The sequence below is a fragment of the Capra hircus genome, chromosome 25 (genome assembly GCF_001704415.2).
Source record: "Capra hircus breed San Clemente chromosome 25, ASM170441v1, whole genome shotgun sequence".
Classification (NCBI taxonomy): Eukaryota; Metazoa; Chordata; class Mammalia; order Artiodactyla; family Bovidae; genus Capra; species Capra hircus.
The window spans coordinates 20,789,909-20,813,578 of NC_030832.1; the positions used below are offsets into that span (position 1 = coordinate 20,789,909).

Sequence of the window (23,670 nt, forward strand, 5' to 3'; positions counted from 1 at the left end):
ACTCTGTGCCCCCAGTGAAGGCAGCGGGGTTTGATCCCAAGGAACTAGATCCCCATGTTGAAACTAAAGACCTCACATGCTGACATGAAGATCGACAATTCCACGTGCCACAGTAAGACCCGACACAGCCAAATAAGTAAATATATTTATATTTTCCAAAAGAAATAATAGTAAAAGACTTACAAGGAGTTGTAAAACTAGTACATAGATTTCCTTGATCCCTTTGGTCAGCTCCTACCTATGATGATGTCTTATAAAACTAAAGTGCAATATCAAAACCAGGAAACTGATATTAGTACAACATCGTTGAATGACCACAAACCCCATTTGGTTTTCAATGCGCTTCAAATGTGCTCATTTGTATATGTAAGACGAGGGAACTCTGTGCAGTTCAGTCCCATGGATAGACTTAAGTGACTATGCTGTGATAAAGATACGGAACTGGTCTACCACCACAGAGCAACTCGCTCTTGCTGCCCAGCTATACTCCTACTCACCGTCTCTTACCCCCATCCCTGCTTCTTAGCAACCATCAGTCTGTCCTCCATTTCCATAGTTTTGTCAATTGAGAATGCTATGTGAATGGGATCCTCTAATGTATGATCTTTTGAAATTAGATTTGTGCATTAAACGTAATGCCCTTGAGATCCACCCATGTTGTTACGTTTGTCAACATTCATTCTTTCATTACTGAGTGGTACTCCGCTGTATGGATGTATCACTTTGTTTAACCATTCACTTACTGAAGAACTTTTGAGTTAGTCCTAGTTTTTGACTCTTACAAATAGAGCTGTAATGAATATTTCCATTAAGCTATTTGTCTGGACATAAGCTTTCATTTCTCTGGGGAAAATGCCCAAGGATGTGATTGCTAAGCTTTATGGTAAGTGCACATTTGGTTTTATAAGGAACTGCCAAACTGTTTTCCAGAGTACCAGTTTACATTGCCACCAGCAATGTATGAGAGATCCAGTTTCTCTGCAACTTTGCCAAGAAGTGTTCTTTTAACATACGTGTGTTAAAGTTATACATTTCCATCTGAGCGCTGCTTTGGTTGGATTTTCTAGACTCAGTTGTTTAAGCCACTGTTAATCAGTTCTTCCAATACTCAGAGCTGAGTGAAATCTTAATCAGTTGTGCCCTGTGCAACTCCAGGGGGCCATTATTAACCTCATGGCCTAGAGTTCTGTAATGAGCACTAGCAATTCTGAAATGAGTGTAAAATAGGTTAACTGATTACAATACAGGTTGACGATTTGTCTTCAAAAGCCAATAAAATATACAATTAGAAAAAAAATCTGAAAGCTTCTAGTAGATATCTAGAATTCAGTTAGGAGGAACAAACCTGATTTAAATAGAGTGGTCATGCAAGACTTGCTGGAAAGGTGAATTTTGAGCAAAGCTCAAGGTGGTGAAACAATGAGCTGGGAAAAATTAGGAAGACCGGCATTTCAGGCAGAGGGGAGCAAAAATGCAAAGGCTTTGAGATATACATGTGTCTGGGTTGTTTGAGAAATAGTGACAACGAGGGCAGTTTGGAAGTGAGTGAATGACAGGAAAGTAGTAGGATATGAGGTCAGTATGGTAATGGGTTTAATGGCACTCGCTCATGTAGGGATCCAGGATAGACCATATGGGAGGCTATAAAGCTGACCTCAATATGTTTAAAATGATTGAAATCACATATCGTATGTTCTCCAACCACAGTTGAGTGAAATTAGAAATCAGTGACAGAAATAAATGTGGGAAATTCACACATGAATTGTGGAAAATGAAATGTGGAAATCAAGACACTGAAAATTTTTTTCTTTTATTTGGCTGTGCTGGGTCTTAGTTGCAGTATGTGGGATCTTTAGTTGGGGCATGTGAACTCTTAGCTGAAGCCTGTGGTATCTAGTTCCCTGACTCGAAATTGAAACCAGGCCCCCTGCATTGGAAGCACAGAGTGTTAGCCACTGTACCATTAGGGAAGTCCCAACAAGACACTTCTAAACAACTAATGATCAAGAAGAAACCACAAGGAAAATTAGAAAGTACTTTGAGATGAGTGAAAATGAAGACACAACATATCAAAAATTATGGGATGCAGCTCAAGTAGTTCTTAGAGGAAAATCTATAGCCTTAAACACCTATATTTTAAAAAAAGAAGAAGAAAGATATCAATTCAAGGGCATCTCAGATGGTTCAGTGGTGAAGAATCTGCCTGCCAAAGAAGGAGACACAAGAGAGGTGGGCTCAATCCCTGGGTCGGGAAGATCCCCTGGAGGAAGAAATGTCAACCCGATCCGGTATTCTTGCCTGGAAAATTCCATGGACAGAGGAGCCTGGTGGTTAACAGTCCATGGGGTCACATAGAGTCAGACATGTTTGAGCACGCACGCACATGCGTGCACACACACACACACACACGCACATCAAATCAGTAATCTAACTTTCCACCCAAAGACACAGAAAAGGAAGAGCAAACTAAATCACAGAGAGCCATATGGGATTTGGTGTCTATAACTTTTGAGTACCTTTTGTATCCTGAGATGGTTAATTTTATGTATCAACTTGACTGGGCAAAGGGATGCCCACAAACCTGATGAAACATGATTTCTGAGTGCTTCTGTGAAGCTTTCTGAGACATTAGCATTTGAAGCAGTAACCTGATTAAAGACCATCCTCACCAGGGTAGGCAGGCATCATTTAATCTGCTGAGGACCCAAACAGAAGGATGAGAAAGAGGAGGGGGGATTTTCTCTCTTCTTGAGCTGGGATGTCCATCTTCTCTGCCTTTGAGCACCATGCTGTAAACAGCTACTGTTTTTGGAGCCTATTTAGTCCCAGTTTTTCCCACTTTTGTGCTTTTTGTTGGTGACCTTGTTGTTTAAAATGGCCTCCAAGTGTAATGCTGATGTGCTGTCCACTGTTCTACCCACAAGAAGGCTGTGATGTGCCTTTCAAAGAAAATATGTGTGTTAGATAAGCTTTGTTCATTCATAAAGCATATGCCATAGGTGAACAATGTTCATCAATGCTGATGAACTAACTAACTGTATACATATATATTATATTTTGTATATTTATTTATTTATTTGGGCTGTGTCAGATCTTAGTTGCTGCACACAGGCTCTTCATCACAATGTGTGGGCTCCAGAGTGCACAGGCTCAGTAGTTTTGGCATGCAGACTCTCTAGCTGCAGCGTGCGGACTTACTTGCCCCACTGAATGTTGGATCTTAGTTCCCCAACCAGGAATAAAATCCATGTACACTGTCTTGGAAAGCAGATTCTCAGCCACTGGACCACCAGGGAAGCCCCAACAATATATATTAAATAAGATATTTTAAAACAGAAACACACATTTTTAAAATGTATTTGATCAGTTGATGAATACACTGTGACCAGAGGCTCCCAGGAACTTAGCTCTCAGTTTCTCCTAAGAGTAATGTAATGGCTCAGTATTTGCTAATTCAGTGTTTGTGATGACTTTGTAACTTCAAATGCAAATATCAAGAAAAACTCTATGTTTTTAGTTCTAAAGGTAATCTGACTGTGACATCTCTTATCAGTCATGTGCTGGCTGGAGGAGGTCACTTTCACTATTTCATCCTTCTTGCAGTTTCCATCTCAAAGCTGCAAGTGGCATTTTGGGGGAGAGGAACATATCATGAGAGACCTCCTGCATACAGGGAGAACCCACAGCTGCACCCGTAGCTGCTGTCCATGGTGCTGATCATCTAAATTAAAGCAAGCTTGCTGAAAGAGAAGCATCAGAAAAATCATTATGAAATTTGCATGAGTAAACCTAAGGATCCTGTCCTCTACTCCTCCATGATCAAAGAGAATAGGTTTCCAAAACTGGGTAAATGAGCACGCATGATTAGAGACTGTTGATCCCATCCTTGTAACATCAACGTAACATCCACAAGTACTGAGGAACACAGTACTGGAGCCACAGGAAACCTGAAAAGAGCCAAAGCTGGGAGCATACTTAATGATTACGATGGAGTTCCCACACTTAGCCAATCCTGTGCTCCTGAGGACTAAGCCTTAGTATCAGTTTAACCGAGCCTTCTAAATCACTTCAGATTCTCCTCTGACTCCCCAGAAGATTTAAGATCTCCTGGTATTTCTCATGACTGGCTTCTTGAGTCCCCAAACCTTGATCCTCTAAAACCCAGAATCTTTGCAGACTCTGCATTACAAAAACTTTCAAAAAGCAGAAGCAAATTTTAGATAAGTTGATACAACAGAGAAGACAGTGTTTCACTGAGACAATAATCAAGAGCAAGTGCCAAAGAAGGGAAATTGGGGAAATTATGGAAGATTAGCTGTTTTGAAACCCAGAATTTACCTGAATTTTGCTTTTGGAAAAACAACCACTATCTCAGTCTCAAACCATGTGTTTTGGGTAAAGATGGTTCCAAACCTAAGCATGTGATCCAAACCTAAGCCTATCAATGCATTCTCTATTCTAATCACAGCTTTCAGGTAGAGGTTGGGACATGCTTCAAGCAAGGTAATAAAGCCTAATTAGGACAATTCAGTAGTCATGTATGGATGCGAGAGTTGGACCATAAAATGGCTGAGCACCAAAGAATTGATGCTTTTGAACTGTGGTGTTGGAGAAGACTCTTGAGAGTCCCTTGGACTGCAAGGAGTTCCTTGCTGCTACTGCTGCTAAGTCACTTCAGTCGTGTCCGACTCTGTGCAACCCCATAGATGGCAGCCCACCAGGCTCCCCCATCCCTGGGATTCTCCAGGCAAGAACACTGGAGTGGGTTGCCATTTCTTTCTCCAATGCATGAAAGTGAAAAGTGAAAGGGAAGTTGCTCAGTCGTGTCTGACTCCTAGCGACCCCATGGACTGCAGCCTACCAGGCTCCTCCATCCATGGGATTTTCCAGGCAAGAGTACTGGAGCGGGGTGCCATTGCCTTCTCCAAAGGAGTTCCTTAGTCAATCCTAAAGGAAATCAACCCTGAATATTCACTGGAAGCACTGATGCTGAAGCTGAAACTCCAATACTTTGGCCACCTGATGAGAACAGCCAACTGACTGGAAAAGACCCTGATGCTGGGAAAGACTGAAGGCAGGAGGAGAATGGGATGAAAGAGGACAAGATGGTTAGATGGCATCACTGACTCAATGGACATAAGTTTGAGCAAACTCTGGGAGATGGTGATGGACACGAAAGTCTGGCATGATGAAGTCTGTGGGGTCACAAAGAGTCAGGCATGACTGAGCAACTGAACAACAACAAGGACAATTCAAAACTAATTCTACAATCTATTCTGAAGCCACAAATCTTGCTGGACTCAGTTATGTACATTAGAGACTGGAGCTAATGCAATCCTCTTATGATCGAACTGGACGGAAAATGGCATGAACACTGAGAAAGTAGAGCCAAGACTTAATCATAGCAAAAAACAGGTCCTGGTGACATCTTTTTGTGTGTGTGACATCTTTTGAATCCAGGCTTATGCTAAGCTGAAACCAAATTCCTCAGTATATGAGATGATTTGTTCCATCTTAAAACTAAACTAGTTCAGAGTTGTCTGTTTCAGATACTTTCAAAATACAGAGTTCTACTTAGATTACAAAGTACTAGAAGTGGACTAAAATATTTTAGGTGATGTATGATAAAATGTGAAATTCACGAAGGCCAAGTAAGTTGGATACAGGGCAGTGAAAACCCTTCTGACATAGCTAGGAAGTTGGGAAGCCTTTTCACCTGTTAGCAAAATGCTAATTAAATTCTCTTAAGGGGAAGGTTTTTATCAGCTGGCTCAGGAAGCATACCCTTCCTGAACAAATGATGGCCAGAGAGAAAAATGCCGTGGTTGGTTTTGAAGTAGGGGGCTCCTACCAGAATCATATAGCTGTAAGCTAGGGGAAGATGATTTCCCAAAGGAAAATACAGGTTCTGTTGCCAGTAGAAAGTGGAATGAATTCCATGCAGCCAGGAGAAATAGAGTCCATCAAGAACTCTCCTGAAATAGTTGTCTTGTAGGTGCTTTCAATAAGTCCCCTCATAAGCATGTCTCTTGAGCCGTAAAAAATCTGATTAACAAAATAATGTTTCTTATACTAGAAAATGATGCTAACTTTTGTTAGAAGCATTTATGTCCCTTGGAGAAAAAAATGTCGTAGAAGATTAATGTAACCAGATTTGCATTTCTTTACTATTATGAAAAGTAATGCTATTGGCCCAAGGTAAGTCAATGTGCAGAAACAGTATTCAGGTCGCTGGATGCTAGGGTTGGATTAAGAAATAAGGATAATTGGTGTGTGTGTGTGTGTGTGTGTGTGTGCATGTGCGTGTGCATGTGTGCTTAGTCACTCAGTTGTGTCCCAATTCTTTGCAACCTCATGGATTGTAACTCACCAGGATCCTCTATCCATGGGGATTCTCCAGGCAAGAGTACTGGAGTGGGTTGCCATGCCCTCCTCCAGGGGATCTTCACAACCCAGGGATTGAACCCAGGTCTTCCACATTGCAGGTGGATTCTTTATTGTCTGAGCCGCTAGGGAAGCCCTGATTGTCTGTTATGTCACCACTTTTCATGAGCTCAAGTTGTGAAAGACGGCCCTTACTGGAGTTATTTGACATAAAAATAATGTTCTCCAGAAAGTCTGTAGATCCTGCATCTGGGACTGGATATGGAATACACTTTAAGGAGCAGAAGATGGCATCACCCTAACCAAGTAGATTGCTGGTTGAAACTCCTTTGATTTCTAGTGAGAGAAACTGAACTCAAAATATCTTAAGCACAATAGCCAATGCATTAACTAACATGACTAAAAAATTTAGAAGGTAAACCCAGCTTTGGGTTGTGCTAGGTCCTGAGACTCACATGTTATCATCAGGGCTGGAACACTTTCCATCTCTTAGCTCTCCTTTTCTTTATTCTGGCATTGCTTCCAGGTCTCATGTGATTTTCCCAGCACTTCTTAGACTACACAGTCCTTTCTGCTACTAGCTCCCACAGTAAAGAAAGTTCACCTTTTCAGTCTTTCAGAAGACATCCTGTGTGGGCCTGACTCTCACTGGATTAAATTGGGGCCCATGCCCACTCCTGAACAAAACACTGTGACCTGTATGGTAAGATAAGCTGATTGGCCAGACCCAGAGCCAGAGGTGGGATCAATGCAGCTTGAACCACAGTTCAAGTATTAGGAAAGAAGGCTGAGTTGTTCTCCAAAGGAAATTCAGAATGTCCCCAGAACAAGAGGAAATAAATGTTGATTAAAAAATAGAAGAAACAGATGACCACTACACCAGTGCTTTGGGCAAGCAAATCTACAATATCTGTGCATTTAGGGGGCAATGTGTGCATGCATGCTCAGTTGACTCAGTCATGTCCAATTCTGTGTGACCCCATGGACTGCAACACACTAGGCTCCTCTTTCCATTGGATTCTCCAAGGCAAGAATACTGGGGTGGGTTTCCATGCCCTCCTCCAGGTGATCTTCCCGACCCAGGGGTTGAACCAGTGTCTCCTGCAGCTCCTGCATTGCAGGCAGATTCTTTTAACCACTGAGCCCCTGGGGAAGCCCAGGGGACAGCGTAGTAGTACTGTTAGTCACTCCGTCATATCCAACTCTTTGAGACCCCATGGACTATAGTCCAGCCAGGATCATTTGTCCATGGAATTCTCCAGGCAAAAATACTGGAGTGGGTTGCCATTCCCTTCTCCAGGGGATCTTCCAAACCCAGGGACTGAACCTGGGTCTCCTGCATTGTAGGCAGATTCTTTGCCATCTGAGCCACCAGGGAAGCAGGCATCAAGGAAGCAGGGGAGTCTTATCTAAATGTATCTTTTCCTAAGTGGCCTAGAAGTAGTACTACTAACTCAAAAGGAAGTGTTGGTTCACTTCATTTTAAGATTTCGTCTTTACTCATAGCCACACGCTCTGAAAATTGCCCATTCTCCTATAGTGGTGGACATCTGCTGTCATGTTTAATCCTACTCTCATGCTGCTGGCTTATTGGACATGAAGACACCTGACCCCCAAAATCTAGCTCATTGGCATAATAGTGGCCAATCAAATTCTTCATGGGCTCCCCTGAGACTGAGAGGGGTTGGGGAACTAAAAAAAAAAGCCCACAAAATCCTCCTCCTGAGAGATCCAGAAAGTTCCTGGTTCCCATTCTCCTGAGGCCTTATTTATGTTTCTTTGTCTCCTATTTAAAAGACTTCTGCTTGCATCATTTAATAATTTCTTGGTTTTGCTGATACTAATTTAAGTCTATTTCTGTTCATTAAAACCAACTGACTTTACTGAGACTAATTCCACTCACAAAGTTTCTAGTATCATTGAGAAAGGAGTAGCTGGTTTTGAGTGTAAGCAATTTTACTCTTCTCTGAACTTGGCCCCTGTGGTTGCATTTTCCAAGCTCTGAGCTCTGGATACTGAGCCTAACACTAGTCCCAGTAGTCCTGAGATGCTTGGGTCGTTCAAAGCTTCTGTGTGAGTGAAGATATACCAGTTATCAATCGCCACAGCAATGTTGAATGACTGGTGCAGCTGGGATCAGCTGGGGAGGGGAGGAAGTATCGCAGTCTTCCTGATCTTGATTGGGCCTGGCATATTGAAAAATAACAAAGGAAGTGGGTATGAGGCATTTGGGATGATAGGAAACACTGTGATTTAAAATAGGGCAACCAGGGACGTTGTAGCCAATAGAATAATAATAATTCAAAACCTTGAAGGAGGCAAGGGGATAATCCATGGAATTATCTGAATGACTCTGTGTGTGTGTGTGTGTGTGTGTGTGTGTGTGTGTGTGCGCGTGTGTGTAGAGATGTGTAGAGAGAGAGAGAGCAGCTCACATAGAGTGGACACCTGTCACAAGGCCTGAAACAGGAGTGTGTCCATCATATAGAAGAAATAATCGGAGGTCAATGAGAAAGAAGCAGAATAAACCAGAGTATAAGCCATAGGAGATAAAGGAAGCTTGATAACAGGAATCAGGTCATGGAGGACCTTGTAGGTGTCATGAAGACTTTGGCTTTTACCCTGAGTGAAGTAAAAAGCCACCGAACAGATTTAAACAGAAGGTGTTATGATACGGCTAATATAGCAGCATCCCAGTGGGTAGTGTACTGGCATCAGGCTGTAGAGGATGGACTCATCCAGACTAGTTGGGAGGCTATGGCAACGATCCACAGGAGAAAGATGATGGATTGGAGCACAGTGGTGGCCCCAGAGGTAGTGAGAAGTAGACTGTAGATACATTTCATAGATATGCTTTCAGGGGGAAAAGAAGTGGCTTATGGTCTAATAAGGGCTTCCCCGTTGGCGCTAGTAGTAAAGAACTCAATTGCCAAGCCAGGAGACAGAGAGACACGGCTCCATCCCTGGGTTGGGAAGATCCCCTGGAGGAGGACGTGGCAACCCACTCAAGTATTCTTACCTGGAGAATCCCATGGACAGAGGAGCCTGATAGGCTACAGCCCACGGGGTTGTGAAGAGTCGGACATGACAGAAACGACTTAGCACACACGCATGGATGGTCTAATGATGATAGAGTTGTTTCGGTTTTTATAACTTTGTTTAACCATGCCACCTTATGCAAGCACCTTGAGAGAAGGCTTGCAGTCCCGTGGCCTAGGAAGTGAGGGGCTTCTCTCCATCTCAGCCGTCCCAAGGATGTTTTGTCATCCTTCATGTGGGACCTGGAAGGATGAAGCTTGGTCCTACTCACAGCAAGATTCTCATGCAGCTTTGTGGGTAAGTGTGTAGGCTTTGTATTCTATAAAGCAGACTTGGATGCAGATACTGGCTCCGCCACTTACAAATGGTAAACTTCAGCTTTCTGAGTCTCAGTTCCTTCATCTGTAAAACTGGGGCAATAATAATTCCATAAGCAGAGGCAGTGATTGCATAGCAGAAAAACAAAAGTCACAACTGAGTTCAGGGGGAAAACCAGACACAAAAAGACACACGTAACTGTGTGACTCTATTTACATGAAGTTTAAGAACCAAGAAAGTGAATCTATTATTTGCCCTAAGAAATGCTGGCTGTCTATGGAAAGTGAGTAAAAGTGGGCTGAGGGAACTCTCTGGGGCAACGCGCTATATGTTGATTTGAGTGACGCTTACATAGTGCATATATTTACCAAAATTCATGGAAACCAGAAAACCTGTGCATTTCATTGTATATACATTTAACTTGATTTTTAAAGAGAAGGCAATCTAGCCTAAGTTAACTATATCCACAATTGCACTTATCTCACACGCTAGTAAAGTAATGCTCAAAATTCTCCAAGCCAGGCTTCAGCAATATGTGAACTGTGAACTTCCAGATGTTCAAGCTGATTTTAGAAAAGGCAGAGGAACCAGAGATCAAATTGCCAACATCTGCTGGATCATCAAAAAAGCAAGAGAGTTCCAGAAAAACATCTACTTCTGCTTTATTGACTATGCCAAAGCCTTTGACTGTGTGGATCACAATAAACTGTAGACAATTCTGAAAGAGATGGGAATACCAGACCACCTGACCTGCCTCTTGAGAAACCTATATGCAGGTCAGGAAGCAACAGTTAGAACTGGACATGGAACAACAGACTGGTTCCAAATAGGAAAAGGAGTACATCAAGGCTGTATATTGTCACCCTGCTTATTTAACTTATATGCAGAGTACATCATGAGAAATGCTGGAGTACATCATTAGAAGAAGCACAAGCTGGAATCAAGATTGCCTAGAGAAATATCAATAACTTCAGATATGCAGATGACACCACCCTTATGACATAAAGTGAAGAAGAACTAAAAAGCCTCTTGATGAAAGTGAAAGAGGAGAGTGAAAAACTTGGCTTAAAGCTCAACATTCAGAAAACGAAGATCATGGCATCTGGTCCCATCACTTCATGGGAAATAGATGGGGAAACAGTGGAAACAGTGTCAGACTTTAGTTTTTTGGGCTCCAGAATCACTGCAGATGGTGATTGCAGCCAGGAAATTAAAATACAATTATTCCTTGGAAGGAAAGTTATGACCAACCTATATAGCATATTGAAAAGCAGAGACATTACTTTGCCAACAAAGGTCCGTCTAGTCAAGGCTATGGTTTTTCCAGTAGTCATGTATGGATGTGAGAGTTGGACTGTGAAGAAAGCTGAGCGCCGAAGAATTGATGCTTTTGAACTGTGGTGTTGGAGAAGACTCTTGAGAGTCCCTTGGACTGCAAGGAGATCCAACCAGTCCATCCTAATGGAGATCAGTCCTGGGTGTTCTTTGGAAGGACTGATGCTAAAGCTGAAACTCCAATATTTTGGCCACCTCATGCGAAGTGTTGACTCATTGGAAAAGACTCTGATGCTGGGAGGGATAGGGGGCAGGAGGAGAAGGGGACAACAGAGGATGAGATGGCTGGATGGCATCACCAACTCGATGGACGTGAGTCTGAGTGAACTCTGGGAGTTGGTGATGGACAGGGAGGCCTGGCGTGCTGTGATTCATGGGGTTGCAAAGAGTCACATGACTGAGAGACTGAACTGAGCTGAACTGATAGTGACATAGATCTGATCTTAAATGTTATTCCTGATTTCAACTAGCTCCAAATCTTGTAAAAACATTTTTTTATTTTTATGATACAAGTTTTATATTTATATGTATATATATCTATATTTATATGGATTAGCATTGAATAATTGATGCTTTCAAACTATGGTGCTGGTGAAGACTCTTGAGAGTCCCTTGGACTGCAAGATCAAACCGGTCAGTCCTAAAGGAAATCAAACCTGAATATTCATTGGAAGGAGTGATGCTAAAGCTGAAGTTCCAGTACTTTTGCCACCTGATGTGAAGAGCAGACTGATTGGAAAAGACCCTGATGCTGGGAAAAACTGAAGGCAAAAGAAGAGGGCAGCAGAGGATGAGATAGTTGGATAGCATCACCAACTCAATGGACATGAGCCTGAGCAAACTTTGGGAGATAATGGAGGACAGCGAAGCTTGATGTGCTGCGGTTCATGGGATCACAAAGAGTTGGAAATAAATTGGTGACTGAACAACAGAATATATATCTATATATGTATATATATAGATATATATATATAAAACAAGAAAAAACAAATGAAATTCACTTGTAAGCCTACCCCAAGAGATAACTTCTTTTTAAATATTTCGATATATATTCTATGTATTGTTTTGTAGCCTGCTTTTTTCTCTTAACTGTCCTTTTTGTTGTGCCAATTAAACTGGGTAAATACATTGTCAGAAAAATTACACTAATAGAATTTTATCTTCCAAAAATAATCAGAGATGAACATGATATTTTACAGAACAATTTACATTAGTAAAAAATTGGAGACGATCTTGAAATATATCCAAAGATCAATTAAATGATATGTGAGTGGAATACTTAGTTAAACGTAGTTATTGGCAAGGCAAGTTACATATACTATATCATGAAATGAAAAAAGTGCAGACCGCTTCTCCTCTCTGCACCTGTTCTTTCTCTAGTCAGTGGGGCTGTGACAGAGGCGTCCCTATGGTCCCTCCCAGTTGTAATTTCCCAAGCTCATTTCTAGTAGTTTTCAGCGTGAGTTCCTAAAATAAAAAGAAAGAAAAAGACAGCTGAAGAGACTGGAAGATGAGCGACCTGCCCTAACATCCCTGCTGCCCAGGTGGGCACTGAATCGCCCTCAGATTCCATCCAGGTCAGGAGGAAGCCGGGGACAGGAGGCTACTTGGCATGTCTCTTGATGCTGGGGCCGGGAGGGTGCCCAGCTGGACCAGAATGGAAGGCGCTGGGCAGTAACAGAGCGGCAGGAGGCGCTGCGAGCGCGTGAGGAGCAGGATGCATAGTGGTCTCAGGGCGGCAGCAGGTACAGCGCCGTGCCACCTGGAAGCACGGCGCGGGACGGGCTGGGGCGCAGAGCGCCCTCGGGATGGCAGGGGGCGCTGCAGAATCGTGGCCGACTCTGGGATGCCGCAAGTCCCCCGGCCGCTGGGGAAACACACCTGGGCAGGTGGGGGGCGGGGCCGATGGGGGCGGGGCTCCAGGGGCGGGGCCCAGCCCACAAGAGCCTTGGCGGCTGCGGCTGCGGGATGCTCTCGCTGTTAAGAGGAGCGGAACAGAGCGTACTCGGATCGCGCACACGCTAACCGCAGACACTTCCGAACCGAGTGAGGTGAGCCCAGCCGAGTTGGGTCGGGAGTTTCAGGCACCGGGGCGGCCGCGGTGAGCTTCCGCACGCTGGTCGGGCGGTAGACGCGGAGTGGGCATCATCAGCCCGGGGCTGCCTTCGGGTACCGGGGATGCTCGGACTCCTTCCCAAATAAATCCATTCGGTCTAGCGCTCTACTGTCTGCCCACGCGGGGGCCGGGGAGGCAGAGCTAGAGCCAGAGGCGTTACTGATTTATTCAGAAACTGGGTCCAGGGGTTCGGGGCTGCGCCCCGCCCAGTCTCTCCACCCGGCACTTGCTCATTCCTTTCCTTGCCTCAGAGAGACGCGTGGACCTGACCGCGGTCGTTCCTTCCCCCCCCGCGAAATGTTTTCTTTAGGGTGGCTGTGGTTGCAGAAAACAGCAAACACTTGAAGCGCGTTGGTTGGGTTCTCTGCTGCGGCTTCAGCCCTGGCTACCCTGAAGCAGACGTGGCTTCGGGCACAGCACCGGCTCCCTCTGCGCGGGGAGGGCAGGGGCTGCAGAGTCGCCGGGGAGGAGCGCGGATCTGGCGCCCAGAGCCCGAGGTTCGGGTTCCATCACTGAGATTTGGGGGACAGTCGAGGTCGGGAATGGGCGAGAGGGGTCCAGAAGAGAATCACGAGGGACCCCGAAATTCCAGAGAACTATTTTAATCCTGCCTGTGTGGCACTGGACAAGTTGCCTAAGCTCTGCACCTCAGTTTTCTTCTCTGTGCCTGCTCGAGCTCAGTTGTGTCCGACTCTTTGTGACCCCATGAACTGTAGCCCGCCAGGCTCCTCTGTCCATGGGATTTCCCAGGCAAGAATCCTGGAGTGGGTTGCCATTTCCTCCTCAGTGAGGATTAAATAAGGTAATGCGTGAAAAGACTGAGGAGAAAGCTTGAGAGTAAAGGATCAATAAATGAAAGCTGGTATTATTTTTGTTGTTCTTGCTGCTGTTGCTGTTGTTATTATTATTTGGGGAGTAGTTTGTAGTTCAAGGCTCCTGGTTTCAGTTGCAACTCCGCCATTTTCTAGTGTGACCTTGGGCAAGTTGCTTAACTGCTCAGCGTCTCTGTTTCACTTGTATCATGAAGAAAATTGTGGTGCCTATTGCCGACGATAGTTGTAGACACTGAATGAGCTAATACTTGTAAAGTGCTTGGAAGAATGAGTGCTGGGTGTCAGTTACTAACTCTACCACAAGGGCATCGTGTTTAATCAAGCAATATAACCTAAATGTAGCTACAACCTTGCTCTGTAGCAAACCTTATTTTGCTCAGAAGTTGAAATATTATATTATTTGTGTGAAGATGTATATGTTTTATGATGAGCAAGATGGGTTCCCTTCTTTCACCTGCGGTTTCACTGACATTGGTGGCTGACCCACTGGGGTCAAAGCAGTCCTAAGAAAGGGGCTGATGGGATAGAGGGACCCTAGGAGTTGTCTTTAGTGAGAGGACAAGAAGGTTTGATGACAGAAACTTCCAGAATCACAGTTTCTGTGGAACATTCACAGAGGAGAAAATCTTCCCTGGGTTGCAGTTTTATTTGATACCAAATTGTACCTGGACCTAGGTTTCTAAAACAAACTCTTGCAAATTTTTGCTTTTGAATTGTAGGGAGAGAGGAGGTCAGGATGGACAATATTTAAAGTGATAAAACACAATAAATCACTTTCCTCTTGCCAAGAGGTTTATAGCATAATTTTGAAGATCAGAGACTACAGCAAGATCATATACATCTGTGAAGGCTTAGAGTGGCTGGCTGCCTCTGGACATCTTATCTCCCCTGCAGCACTCTGTATCCTTCTGTCATAAACCTGAAACTCACTGACACCATAAACTTGAAGGCCTCCCAGCTTGGCCCAAGCTCCCAATTTTGGACAATATCCCATGGGTTTGGGGTAGAGAAAAAGTGAGTGCTCAAGTCCAGAATCCTGAAGAACAAGATGGGGTAAACTACAGTCTTTGTCTGGTGGGGTGGGGTGGGGCGGGGAGGGTTGGGGCGGGGGAGCGGGGAGCATGGGGATTACATTGTATATCCTACTCCAAATTATAGTATATCCTAATTTGTCTCTGTCACCTATGGTAGGCACAGGAGACGAGTTTCCATATACCCCTCCCCAATGCCAGTGTTTACTAATACCAATGTTAGGAAGCGATTGTACTAACTACCCAGATTTTGAAAAGTAAATAGCTCAGGATCCCATCTTTAGTTCCAGGAACTAAAGATTAACTCATGAGGAGTGGGCAGCACCCAGCACAATACCAGTCCCCTCAAGGCATATACCATGGTGATAAAGGTTGCAAGGTTCCAACCAAGTGCCTCTACTTACTAGCTGTGTGATTTTGCACAAGTTACTGCAACCTCTCTGAGCTCATTTTCCTCCTCAGTAACCTGGAGATAATAATAGTATGCCTACCTTATGGCATTGTTGAAACATGAACTGAAGTATATACAGATAGATTTGGGTCTATCTATATATAAATCTATATAGATAGATCTATATAGATAGATAAATAGATCTATAGATATATAGATAGATTTATTATGTATGTTCTATATGAAGAATGAGACTGTACACATTTATGAGACTAGTGAGACTATATATTATTTTAGTTCATGTCTTAAAAGATGGTTTTTGCACAGTGTAAAGCTTCCGTAATTCAGATACGTCATGTATATTGATGAATGTGGTAGTTTGCTTTTCAACACTCTTCCCCAGACAAAGCTGTTATAAAATCAAAGTGTATTCTCCAAATCAGTGGTATGTTAGAATGAAGGAAATCTGGCACAATGCCTGGCAAATATTAAGTGGCCAATATTTATAGGCTATTATTGTATTATTGTATCAGGTGCTCTAGAAACACTAAGAGCTTGACTATAAAGAGAAAAAGTGAAACAGAAGTGAAACAGAAACACTCCACTTGCAGTAAAGCAGCTGAGAAAAGCTCGGGAAGCTACAGCTTCTCTGGCAAGGGACTGAACATGATCTAGTGTGGCTGCCTGGAAATTCTCTTGGCAGATTTTATCTGTTAGAATTGATTCGCAAGGCACTTGTTCTGTGCCAGATGCTGAGGTCAGCACCAGGGGGGCAGGACAAGGTAGGAATGATGCCCTCAAGGAAGGCAGGCTAACGGAGGTGATAAAATCAGGCCTAGGCTGCTAAGCTCATGATGGAGCTTGATAAGAGGGGAGTGGAGTCTGATGGGGTGGGGTTGTTCCAAGCACCCAGGAGAAAGGTCTTTCAAACTCATGGAGTCATTTTCATGTTAAGCCTTACCCAGCCCCTGCATCCACATGGCTTGGCCTGGGGGCTGCCCTGGGAAGCAGGCAGAGAGGGAGGCAGCTGTGGTGGCCCCAAAGCAAATATCCTGGAGCAAGGGCCAAGGCCTCAGAAAGCAGACTGTCCAGCCCAAAGGGAAAGAGGAAGAAAGCCATTGAGGACATGTGAGCTGGTGTTTCCCAGCACCCAGCCTCTGAGCTGTACCCACTCACTTGCCTTTTTTCTCTACCCCTCCAGCTTGTCTGTCCCATCCTCACCATGGCTCCTGGAGAGAAGATCAAAGCCAAAATCAAGAAGAATCTGCCCGTGACGGGACCTCAGGCACCTAACATCAAAGAGCTAATGCAGTGGTACTGTCTGAACACCAACACCCACGGCTGCCGCCGCATTGTGGTGTCGCGTGGCCGCCTCCGGCGCCTGCTCTGGATTCTCTTCACGCTGACAGCCGTGGCCCTCATTTTCTGGCAGTGTGCCCTCCTCATCTCATCCTTCTACACCGTCTCTGTCTCCATCAAAGTCCACTTCCAAAAGCTGGATTTTCCTGCGGTCACCATCTGCAACATCAACCCTTACAAGTAAGAGGCAAGAGCAGGCACGTGGAGGAGGGGTCATGCCCCCTCCAGATGCCAATGCCCCTCCCAAAGGTGATGCACTCCAGCCTGCAGACACACTGTTTAGAAACTTGAATTTCTTGCCAGTGTTGGTAAACTGCCCTCTCCCTGGTTTAAAATCTGTACCAAATTTTCAATCCATCAGCAGCTTCTGAGGATGGACTGGCTCAAGGAAGGGAGGAGGGCGAGAGAGGCTGCAAGGAACTCTTCTGCTTGGTGGCTGGGTCTGGAATGGACAAGCATCCCTCCTGTCTTAGACACACACACACACACACACGCACACACACACACACAGAGTCCAGCTTAGCCATTTGCCCTGAGCTCGCCCAGCTCACACCCTTACTCTCCCCTGAGCGTGAGCTGGAGGCTGACTCAGACATGACACCTAGATGACTTCCGGAAGCACCTCAGCTGCCCAAAACCCTCACCTGAGTCAACCCAGCCCCACTAATTGAGATCACTGGGCTCTGGGCAGGACCATCCCTTCGTCCTGCCTAATTGTCTGCTGCCTGACCTGTTCTAAATGGGTCATCGGAATCCTTCTCAGGATTATTGAAAACTGATCTGTGAGACAGATCAGAATTTGGCAGAGCAGGGGTGGGGGCAGGGAGAAGGGAAGAGCAAGGGAGGAAGACCATCAAAGAGAACTAACTTGTACAGAGTCCTCGATGAGTTGATGGCAAAGCTCAAAATCAAAATCAGGTCTAAACTCATCCTCCCCCTCAAAGTCTTTCTTTCCTTCCTTCCTTCCTCCCCCCACCCTTTCTTCCCTTCATCAGTTGTTCCGTAATCTCTTGCCCAGCCTCTACAAGTTGTCATTCACTGTGCCTTGTTCTGGGGCGTGGAAGTGAACGATCCAAACACAGTCTTTGTCCTAGTGCAGCTGATGTTGGTAGAGGATTGAAATATTAACAAATAAAATTACACTAATAAAATTAATAATATTTGTTATTTAACTGCATATATATATATACACGCACATACATACATACAGAGATATGTGGATGGATGGATGGATAGAATAAACTGGTTAACTCTTGCCAATAATCATATTTCACAGATGGGAAAACTGAGACACGAAAAGGCTAAATGGCTTGTCCAGAGTCCCACATCCAGAACCAGGATGGGGAACTGGAACCCAGGCAGTTTGGCTCTGAAGTTTCTATGTTCAGTCACTATGCTGTGTGGTCTGTGCGTAAAGCAAGGGGGCGAGAGAGTGAGGAGAGTTAAGAGGGAGGTCAGGACCATTCTGTATTGTGAAAATGAAAAGATGGTGTTGTTATGCTTCATGTGGTCAACTCCTGAATCATTCTGTGTCCTTGGGGGTTTTCAAGGTAACAGTAATACCCCTCCCTCCCAGCACTGATTCGAGGAGAACCTGTGGGCAGGGGCAAGTATGCCAGGTGGAAACAGAGCCTGCCACTGGGGAGATTCCTGGTTAGCAGTTATTTACTTGTCTTCACTGTGGTTGGTTTATGGGAGGCAGCTGACAGTCACCACTCCAGAAATGCTGGTTGGGGCAAACTCATCAACACACCCCGAGAGCAAGCAGACAGTGATGGCAAAGGTGAAGCCACAGGCTTCACACAAGGGTCATACAGGAGCCTGTCCCCATTTATTTGAGCCAGTGGTCACATTGGAGGAGGAAGTCTTTAAATGGCCTGGTCTTCTTGGCCAAGGGCACTGGGGTGATGGGCACGTCGATGGGAAGCAGCACGGTAAAGGGTCAGAGGGCTTTCCCCACCCCGACTCCTCCTTCCCGCCCTGGCAGGTACAGTGCTGTGCGCCACCTCTTAGCCGACTTGGAACAGGAGACCAGAGCGGCCTTGAAGCACCTGTATGGCTTTTCAGAGATTACGTCTCGGAAACGCCGAGAGGCACAGTCCCGGAGTTCAGTCAGGAAGGGCACTGATCCCAAATTCCTCAACCTAGCCCCACTGATGGCCTTCGAGAAGGGTGATATGGGCAAGGCCAGGGACTTCTTCACCGGACGGAAGCGGAAAGTCAACGCAAGAATCATTCACAAGGCATCAGATGTCATGCATATCCACAATTCCAAGGAGGTGGTGGGATTCCAGCTGGTAAGATGCACATTCTCATGGTTTCGGGGCCTGGGGTGGGATTATGGGTCCGGGGAGGTGAGGTCATGGGTCGGGGAGGCGTGGTCATGGATCCAGGGAGGTGTGGTCACGGGTTGGGGAGGCAGGGTCTTGGGTCCAGGGAGGTGGGATCGTGGGTCTGGGGAGGTGGGGTCATGGGTCCGGGGAGGGGGGGTCATGGGTCCGGGGAGGGGGGGTCATGGGTCCGGGGAGGGGGGGTCCTGTCCAGGGAGGTTTCTTCTTTGCTGTTAGTCCTATAGCCCCTCAGAAAGAAACACATTCAGGGTGAATTAGCTGCAAGCAACTGAAACTGATCCAGGCAATCGTTATTATGTGTGCTGTGCTCAACTGTGTTCAACTGTTCGCAACCCTGTGGACTATAGCCCGCCAAGCTCCTTTCCATGGGATTTCCCAGGCAAGAATACTGGAGTGGGTTGCCATTTCTTCCTTCAAGGGATCTTCCTGACCCAGGGATCGAACCTGCGTCTACTGTGTCTCCTGCATTGGGAGGCAGATTCTTTACCACTGAGCCACCTGGGAAGCCCCCAGGCAATCTTAAGCAGATAAAAAGGCCAGTAGAACTGGTATCAGGTTGGTGGCCTGTTAGGAACTGGCCACAGAGTAGGAGGTAAGTGGTAGGTGAACCAGCAAAGCTTCACCAGCTGCTCCCCATCACTTGAACCATCATCCCCACCCGCAACATCTGTGGGAAAACTGTCTTTCATGAAACCAGTCCCTTGTGCCAAAAAAGGTTGAGGACCTCTGTCTTAGAAGGTGACCAGTAGCTCATGGAGTCCTCTCAAAGGACAGAAATTAGGGAAGATTCAGGGATCCTGGTGGCAAGAAATGATGAAGAGTCATTTCAGATATTGCTGCTGGATGAAATAAGCTTCGATTGTTGATTCAACTCCCACTGGGGACTATCTGATTGACCAAGTTTGGGTCACCTGATGACTCATGTAGGGTAGGGCATCTTGATGGACCATCTTGGCCGACTATATCCAAAGAGGGAAAGGAAATTCTACCAAATAAAATTGGAGTGCAGATACCAGAAGGAAGAAAATAGAAAATGAGCAGCAGAAATACACGGTGTTCCCAGCAATACTTGCCTTCATGAGGTGCTATCACCTGACTTCTCATCTCTCCTCCTTGGCCCCATTTAAGAGGCTCTGAAGAAGCAGCCATTTACCAAAAATGAATTCCACTGCCTTCCTGGCCACACTCAACCATCATCCTCCTCTCTGTGCCCCAGCTGTTTCTGCAGGATGAGAGCTACTCATTCTTCATAGTCTTGGTTGCTGATTGTGAGATCTCATGGCTCCATTTGCCAATCCGGGGGGGGGAAAGTGGCACTTTCTCTAAATCACTGAACCTTTGTGAAGTTTTCCTGGGTCCTTACGCAAGATAAAGTTCTCCTTGATACTCAAATTCATCTTTTGGTGTCTGTCTTTTAGGAGAGTTTTCAAGCCCTGTTGATGAAATGAGAGGGGCTTCTCAGGTGACTCAGTGGTAAAGAATCCGCCTGCAATGCAGGAGAAATGAGTTCAGTCCCTGGGTTGGGAAGATCGCCTGGAGAATGGAATGGCAACCCACTCCAGTGTTCTTGCCTGGACATTTTCATGGACAGAGGAGCCTGGCGGGCCACAGTCCATGGGGTCATAGAGTTGAACATGACTGAGTGACTGAGCACACACACACACATAAGTGTAATGAGAACATCTGGACCAGATCACAGTTTCCCTATAGAATTCCCATTATTATATATTTTGAATGCTGGTCTTCCTAACCAGCATATGAGGTGGGGAAGTATGGTATTTTGATCAACATTTTGTAGGTGAAATAAGGGTAGGTACGCAGATGACACCACCCTTATATGGCAGAAAGTGGAGAAGAACTAAAGAGCCTCTTGATGAAAGTGAAAGAGGAGAGTGAAAAAGTTGGCTTAAAGCTCAACATTCAGAAAGCTAAGATCATGGCATCCAGTCCCATCACCTCATGGCAAATAGATGGGGAAACAATGGAAACAGTGACAGACTTTATTTTTGGAGGGCTCCAAAATCACTGCAGGTGGTGAAATTAAATGACGCTTGCTCCTTGGAAGAAAAGTTATGACCAACCTAGACAGCATATTAAAAAGCAGAGACATTACTTTGTCAAAAAAGGTCCATCTAGTGAAAGCTATGTTTTTTCCAGTAGTCAAGTGTGTATATGAGAGTTGGACTATAAAAAAAGCTGAGCACTGAAAAATTGATGCTTTTGAACTGTGGTGTTGGAGAAGACTCATGAGAGTCCCTTGGACTGCAAAGCAATCAAACCAGCCAATCCTAAAGGAAATCAGTCCTGAATATTCATTGGAAGAACTGATGTTGAAGTAGAAACTCCCAATACTTTGGCCACCTAATGTGAATAACTGACTCATTTGAAAAGACCCTGATGCTGGGAAAAATTGAAGGCAGGAGGAGAAGGGGATGACAGAGGATGAGATGGTTGGATGGCATCATCAGCTGGATGGACATGAGTTTGAGCAAGCTCCGGGAGTTGGTGATGGACAGGGAGGCCTGGTGTGCTGCTGTCCATGGGGTCACCAAGAGTCATACACGACTGAGTGACCGAACTGAGTGCCTTGCCCAGGGTCTTGCAGAGAGGTCATGGCAGTGTCTGGGCTAGAATCCCAATTTTTAGACTGTTGATCTGATAAGAAATGGTGAGGGTTGGGTGGAACTCAGTAGCCATACTGAGCCTGGCTATCTGGGGACTCTGAAGAAGCTGGTCTTGCTTCTCACTTAGGGACTCATGAGTAAGGCTCTGTGTCCTTCCTCACTCAGCCCCTTCTTGGTCCTTGAGGCTTGAGGATGTTGAGTCCCTGGCCTCAGAAGTGAGAAGAAGCCCATCCTTGCCCAGGTATCCCTCCTGTTCCCCTGAGTATCTAGAATCCCAGTTCCTTAGCCTCACAGTCCTTTAAAGGCCCCTGGCAGGGCCCGTGGCTTTATCTTGGTGTCTCCTCCTATCCACAGTGTTCCAATGACACATCCGACTGTGCGGTCTACACCTTCAGCTCAGGGGTCAATGCTATCCAGGAGTGGTACAAGCTGCACTACATGAACATCATGGCACAGGTGTCTCAGGAGAAGAAAATCAACATGAGCTACTCTGCTGACGAGCTGCTGGTCACTTGCTTCTTTGACGGGGTGTCCTGCGATGCCAGGTCAGTAGTGGAAGGCTGCTCTCTCAGCTCCAGGGACCAGGGGCTCTGAGTGCTGGGCTCCTTGCACGCACCTGCAGCTCAGCTAGAGGTCTTGGGAGTGACAGGTGCTCTTCTCACTGACCCTGCCTTTTGGAAAATGACTTATACAGGAGCTCAGCTCTAGAGTCTGTGAGGAAGATGAAGATGACTTAGCATCAAAACATCCTTAAACTCGTGAAATTATAAAAACAGAGTAGTTGATGGTGGACATATAACCTTGTATATTACCATCGTGCATACCAGTGAGAACCATCAATCTAGTCAAGAGGAAGTAAGGAAGGAGAGATGGAAGGAGGCAGGGAGAGAAGAAGGGAGGGCAGGAAGGTCTGTGTACAGACGTGAGCTTTCATACCTTTCTACCATTAAGATAACACCCAGATTCCTGGTGGACACTAGGCAGTCATGGGACATTCTAAAGTGTTCCTGTTTATTGTAAGGACTTTCTTCATTCTTTTAAAATACTAAGCCTTTCTCTATGTTAGTCGGTATTTGATCCTTGTGAAAATTGAGTGATTAGAATCATGCCTCCTGAAGGTTGGATTCTAAAGTCAGCATAAGAACATGTATGATGTGACTCCTTTTCTGGGAATCATTTGCTAGGAATCAGAATGGAAGAGAAGTCAAGGGTTGGCTGAGACATTCAAGCGTAGAGGAAATGAGGACAGATATATTGGCACAAAGAATGCCAAGTCAGGATGGAGAGGGAGGTGAGTGGATTAAGAGGGTGAAGGGAAAGCAGAGGGCGGTTCTTCATCGACATGTGTCAGCTGGGCGAGGGGCCTTGTTTGTCATCTGTCAGAGGAAAGATGGGGAAAGTAAGTCGTGTCTATCATCCATTGTCCACAGAAGAGAGCTGGCCCATTAGCACTGCCCACTGAGATGTCAGCTCAGGTGCATGGTGGGAGTTCCCGGCACAGCCCTTTCTGACCTGTATTCTTCCACCATAGGAACTTCACGCTTTTCCACCATCCAATGTATGGGAATTGCTACACATTCAACAACAGACAAAATGAGACTATCCTCAGCACCTCCATGGGAGGCAGTGAATTTGGTAAGAAAACCTGCATCAGGGGGCTCCTGGGGTGCTCTAATGACAAGCTTGCTGGACAGTTGGGGTGCTTGAAGCCTTCCAGAGATACAGGCTCTCCCTAACCTGGCCAGAAACTGGGGATACAACTTTTTCTCATCCGTGTCGGTTCTTTCCTTCTCTATCAGAATCTGTTTTCTTTTTTGACATCTCCTCTTTGCTTTTGAGAGAGCAACAGGGACAACCCTGGTGTTTCTTCACCTGGGGAAACCACTCAG

At 45.4% G+C, this 23,670-nt stretch overlaps 1 protein-coding gene across 1 annotated transcript in view; it reads left to right on the forward strand.

The window, feature by feature from the left end:
• The window catches only part of SCNN1G (sodium channel epithelial 1 gamma subunit), a 30,144-nt gene continuing 19,519 nt past the window's right edge, over positions 13,046-23,670 (forward strand). Inside the window, exons 1-5 of the mRNA XM_018041046.1 lie at positions 13,046-13,127; positions 16,649-16,986; positions 18,794-19,103; positions 22,136-22,326; positions 23,313-23,416. Coding sequence (XP_017896535.1) covers positions 16,670-16,986; positions 18,794-19,103; positions 22,136-22,326; positions 23,313-23,416 — 922 coding nt within the window. The 5' untranslated portion in view covers positions 13,046-13,127; positions 16,649-16,669. The remainder of the gene's footprint in view (positions 13,128-16,648; positions 16,987-18,793; positions 19,104-22,135; positions 22,327-23,312; positions 23,417-23,670) is intronic.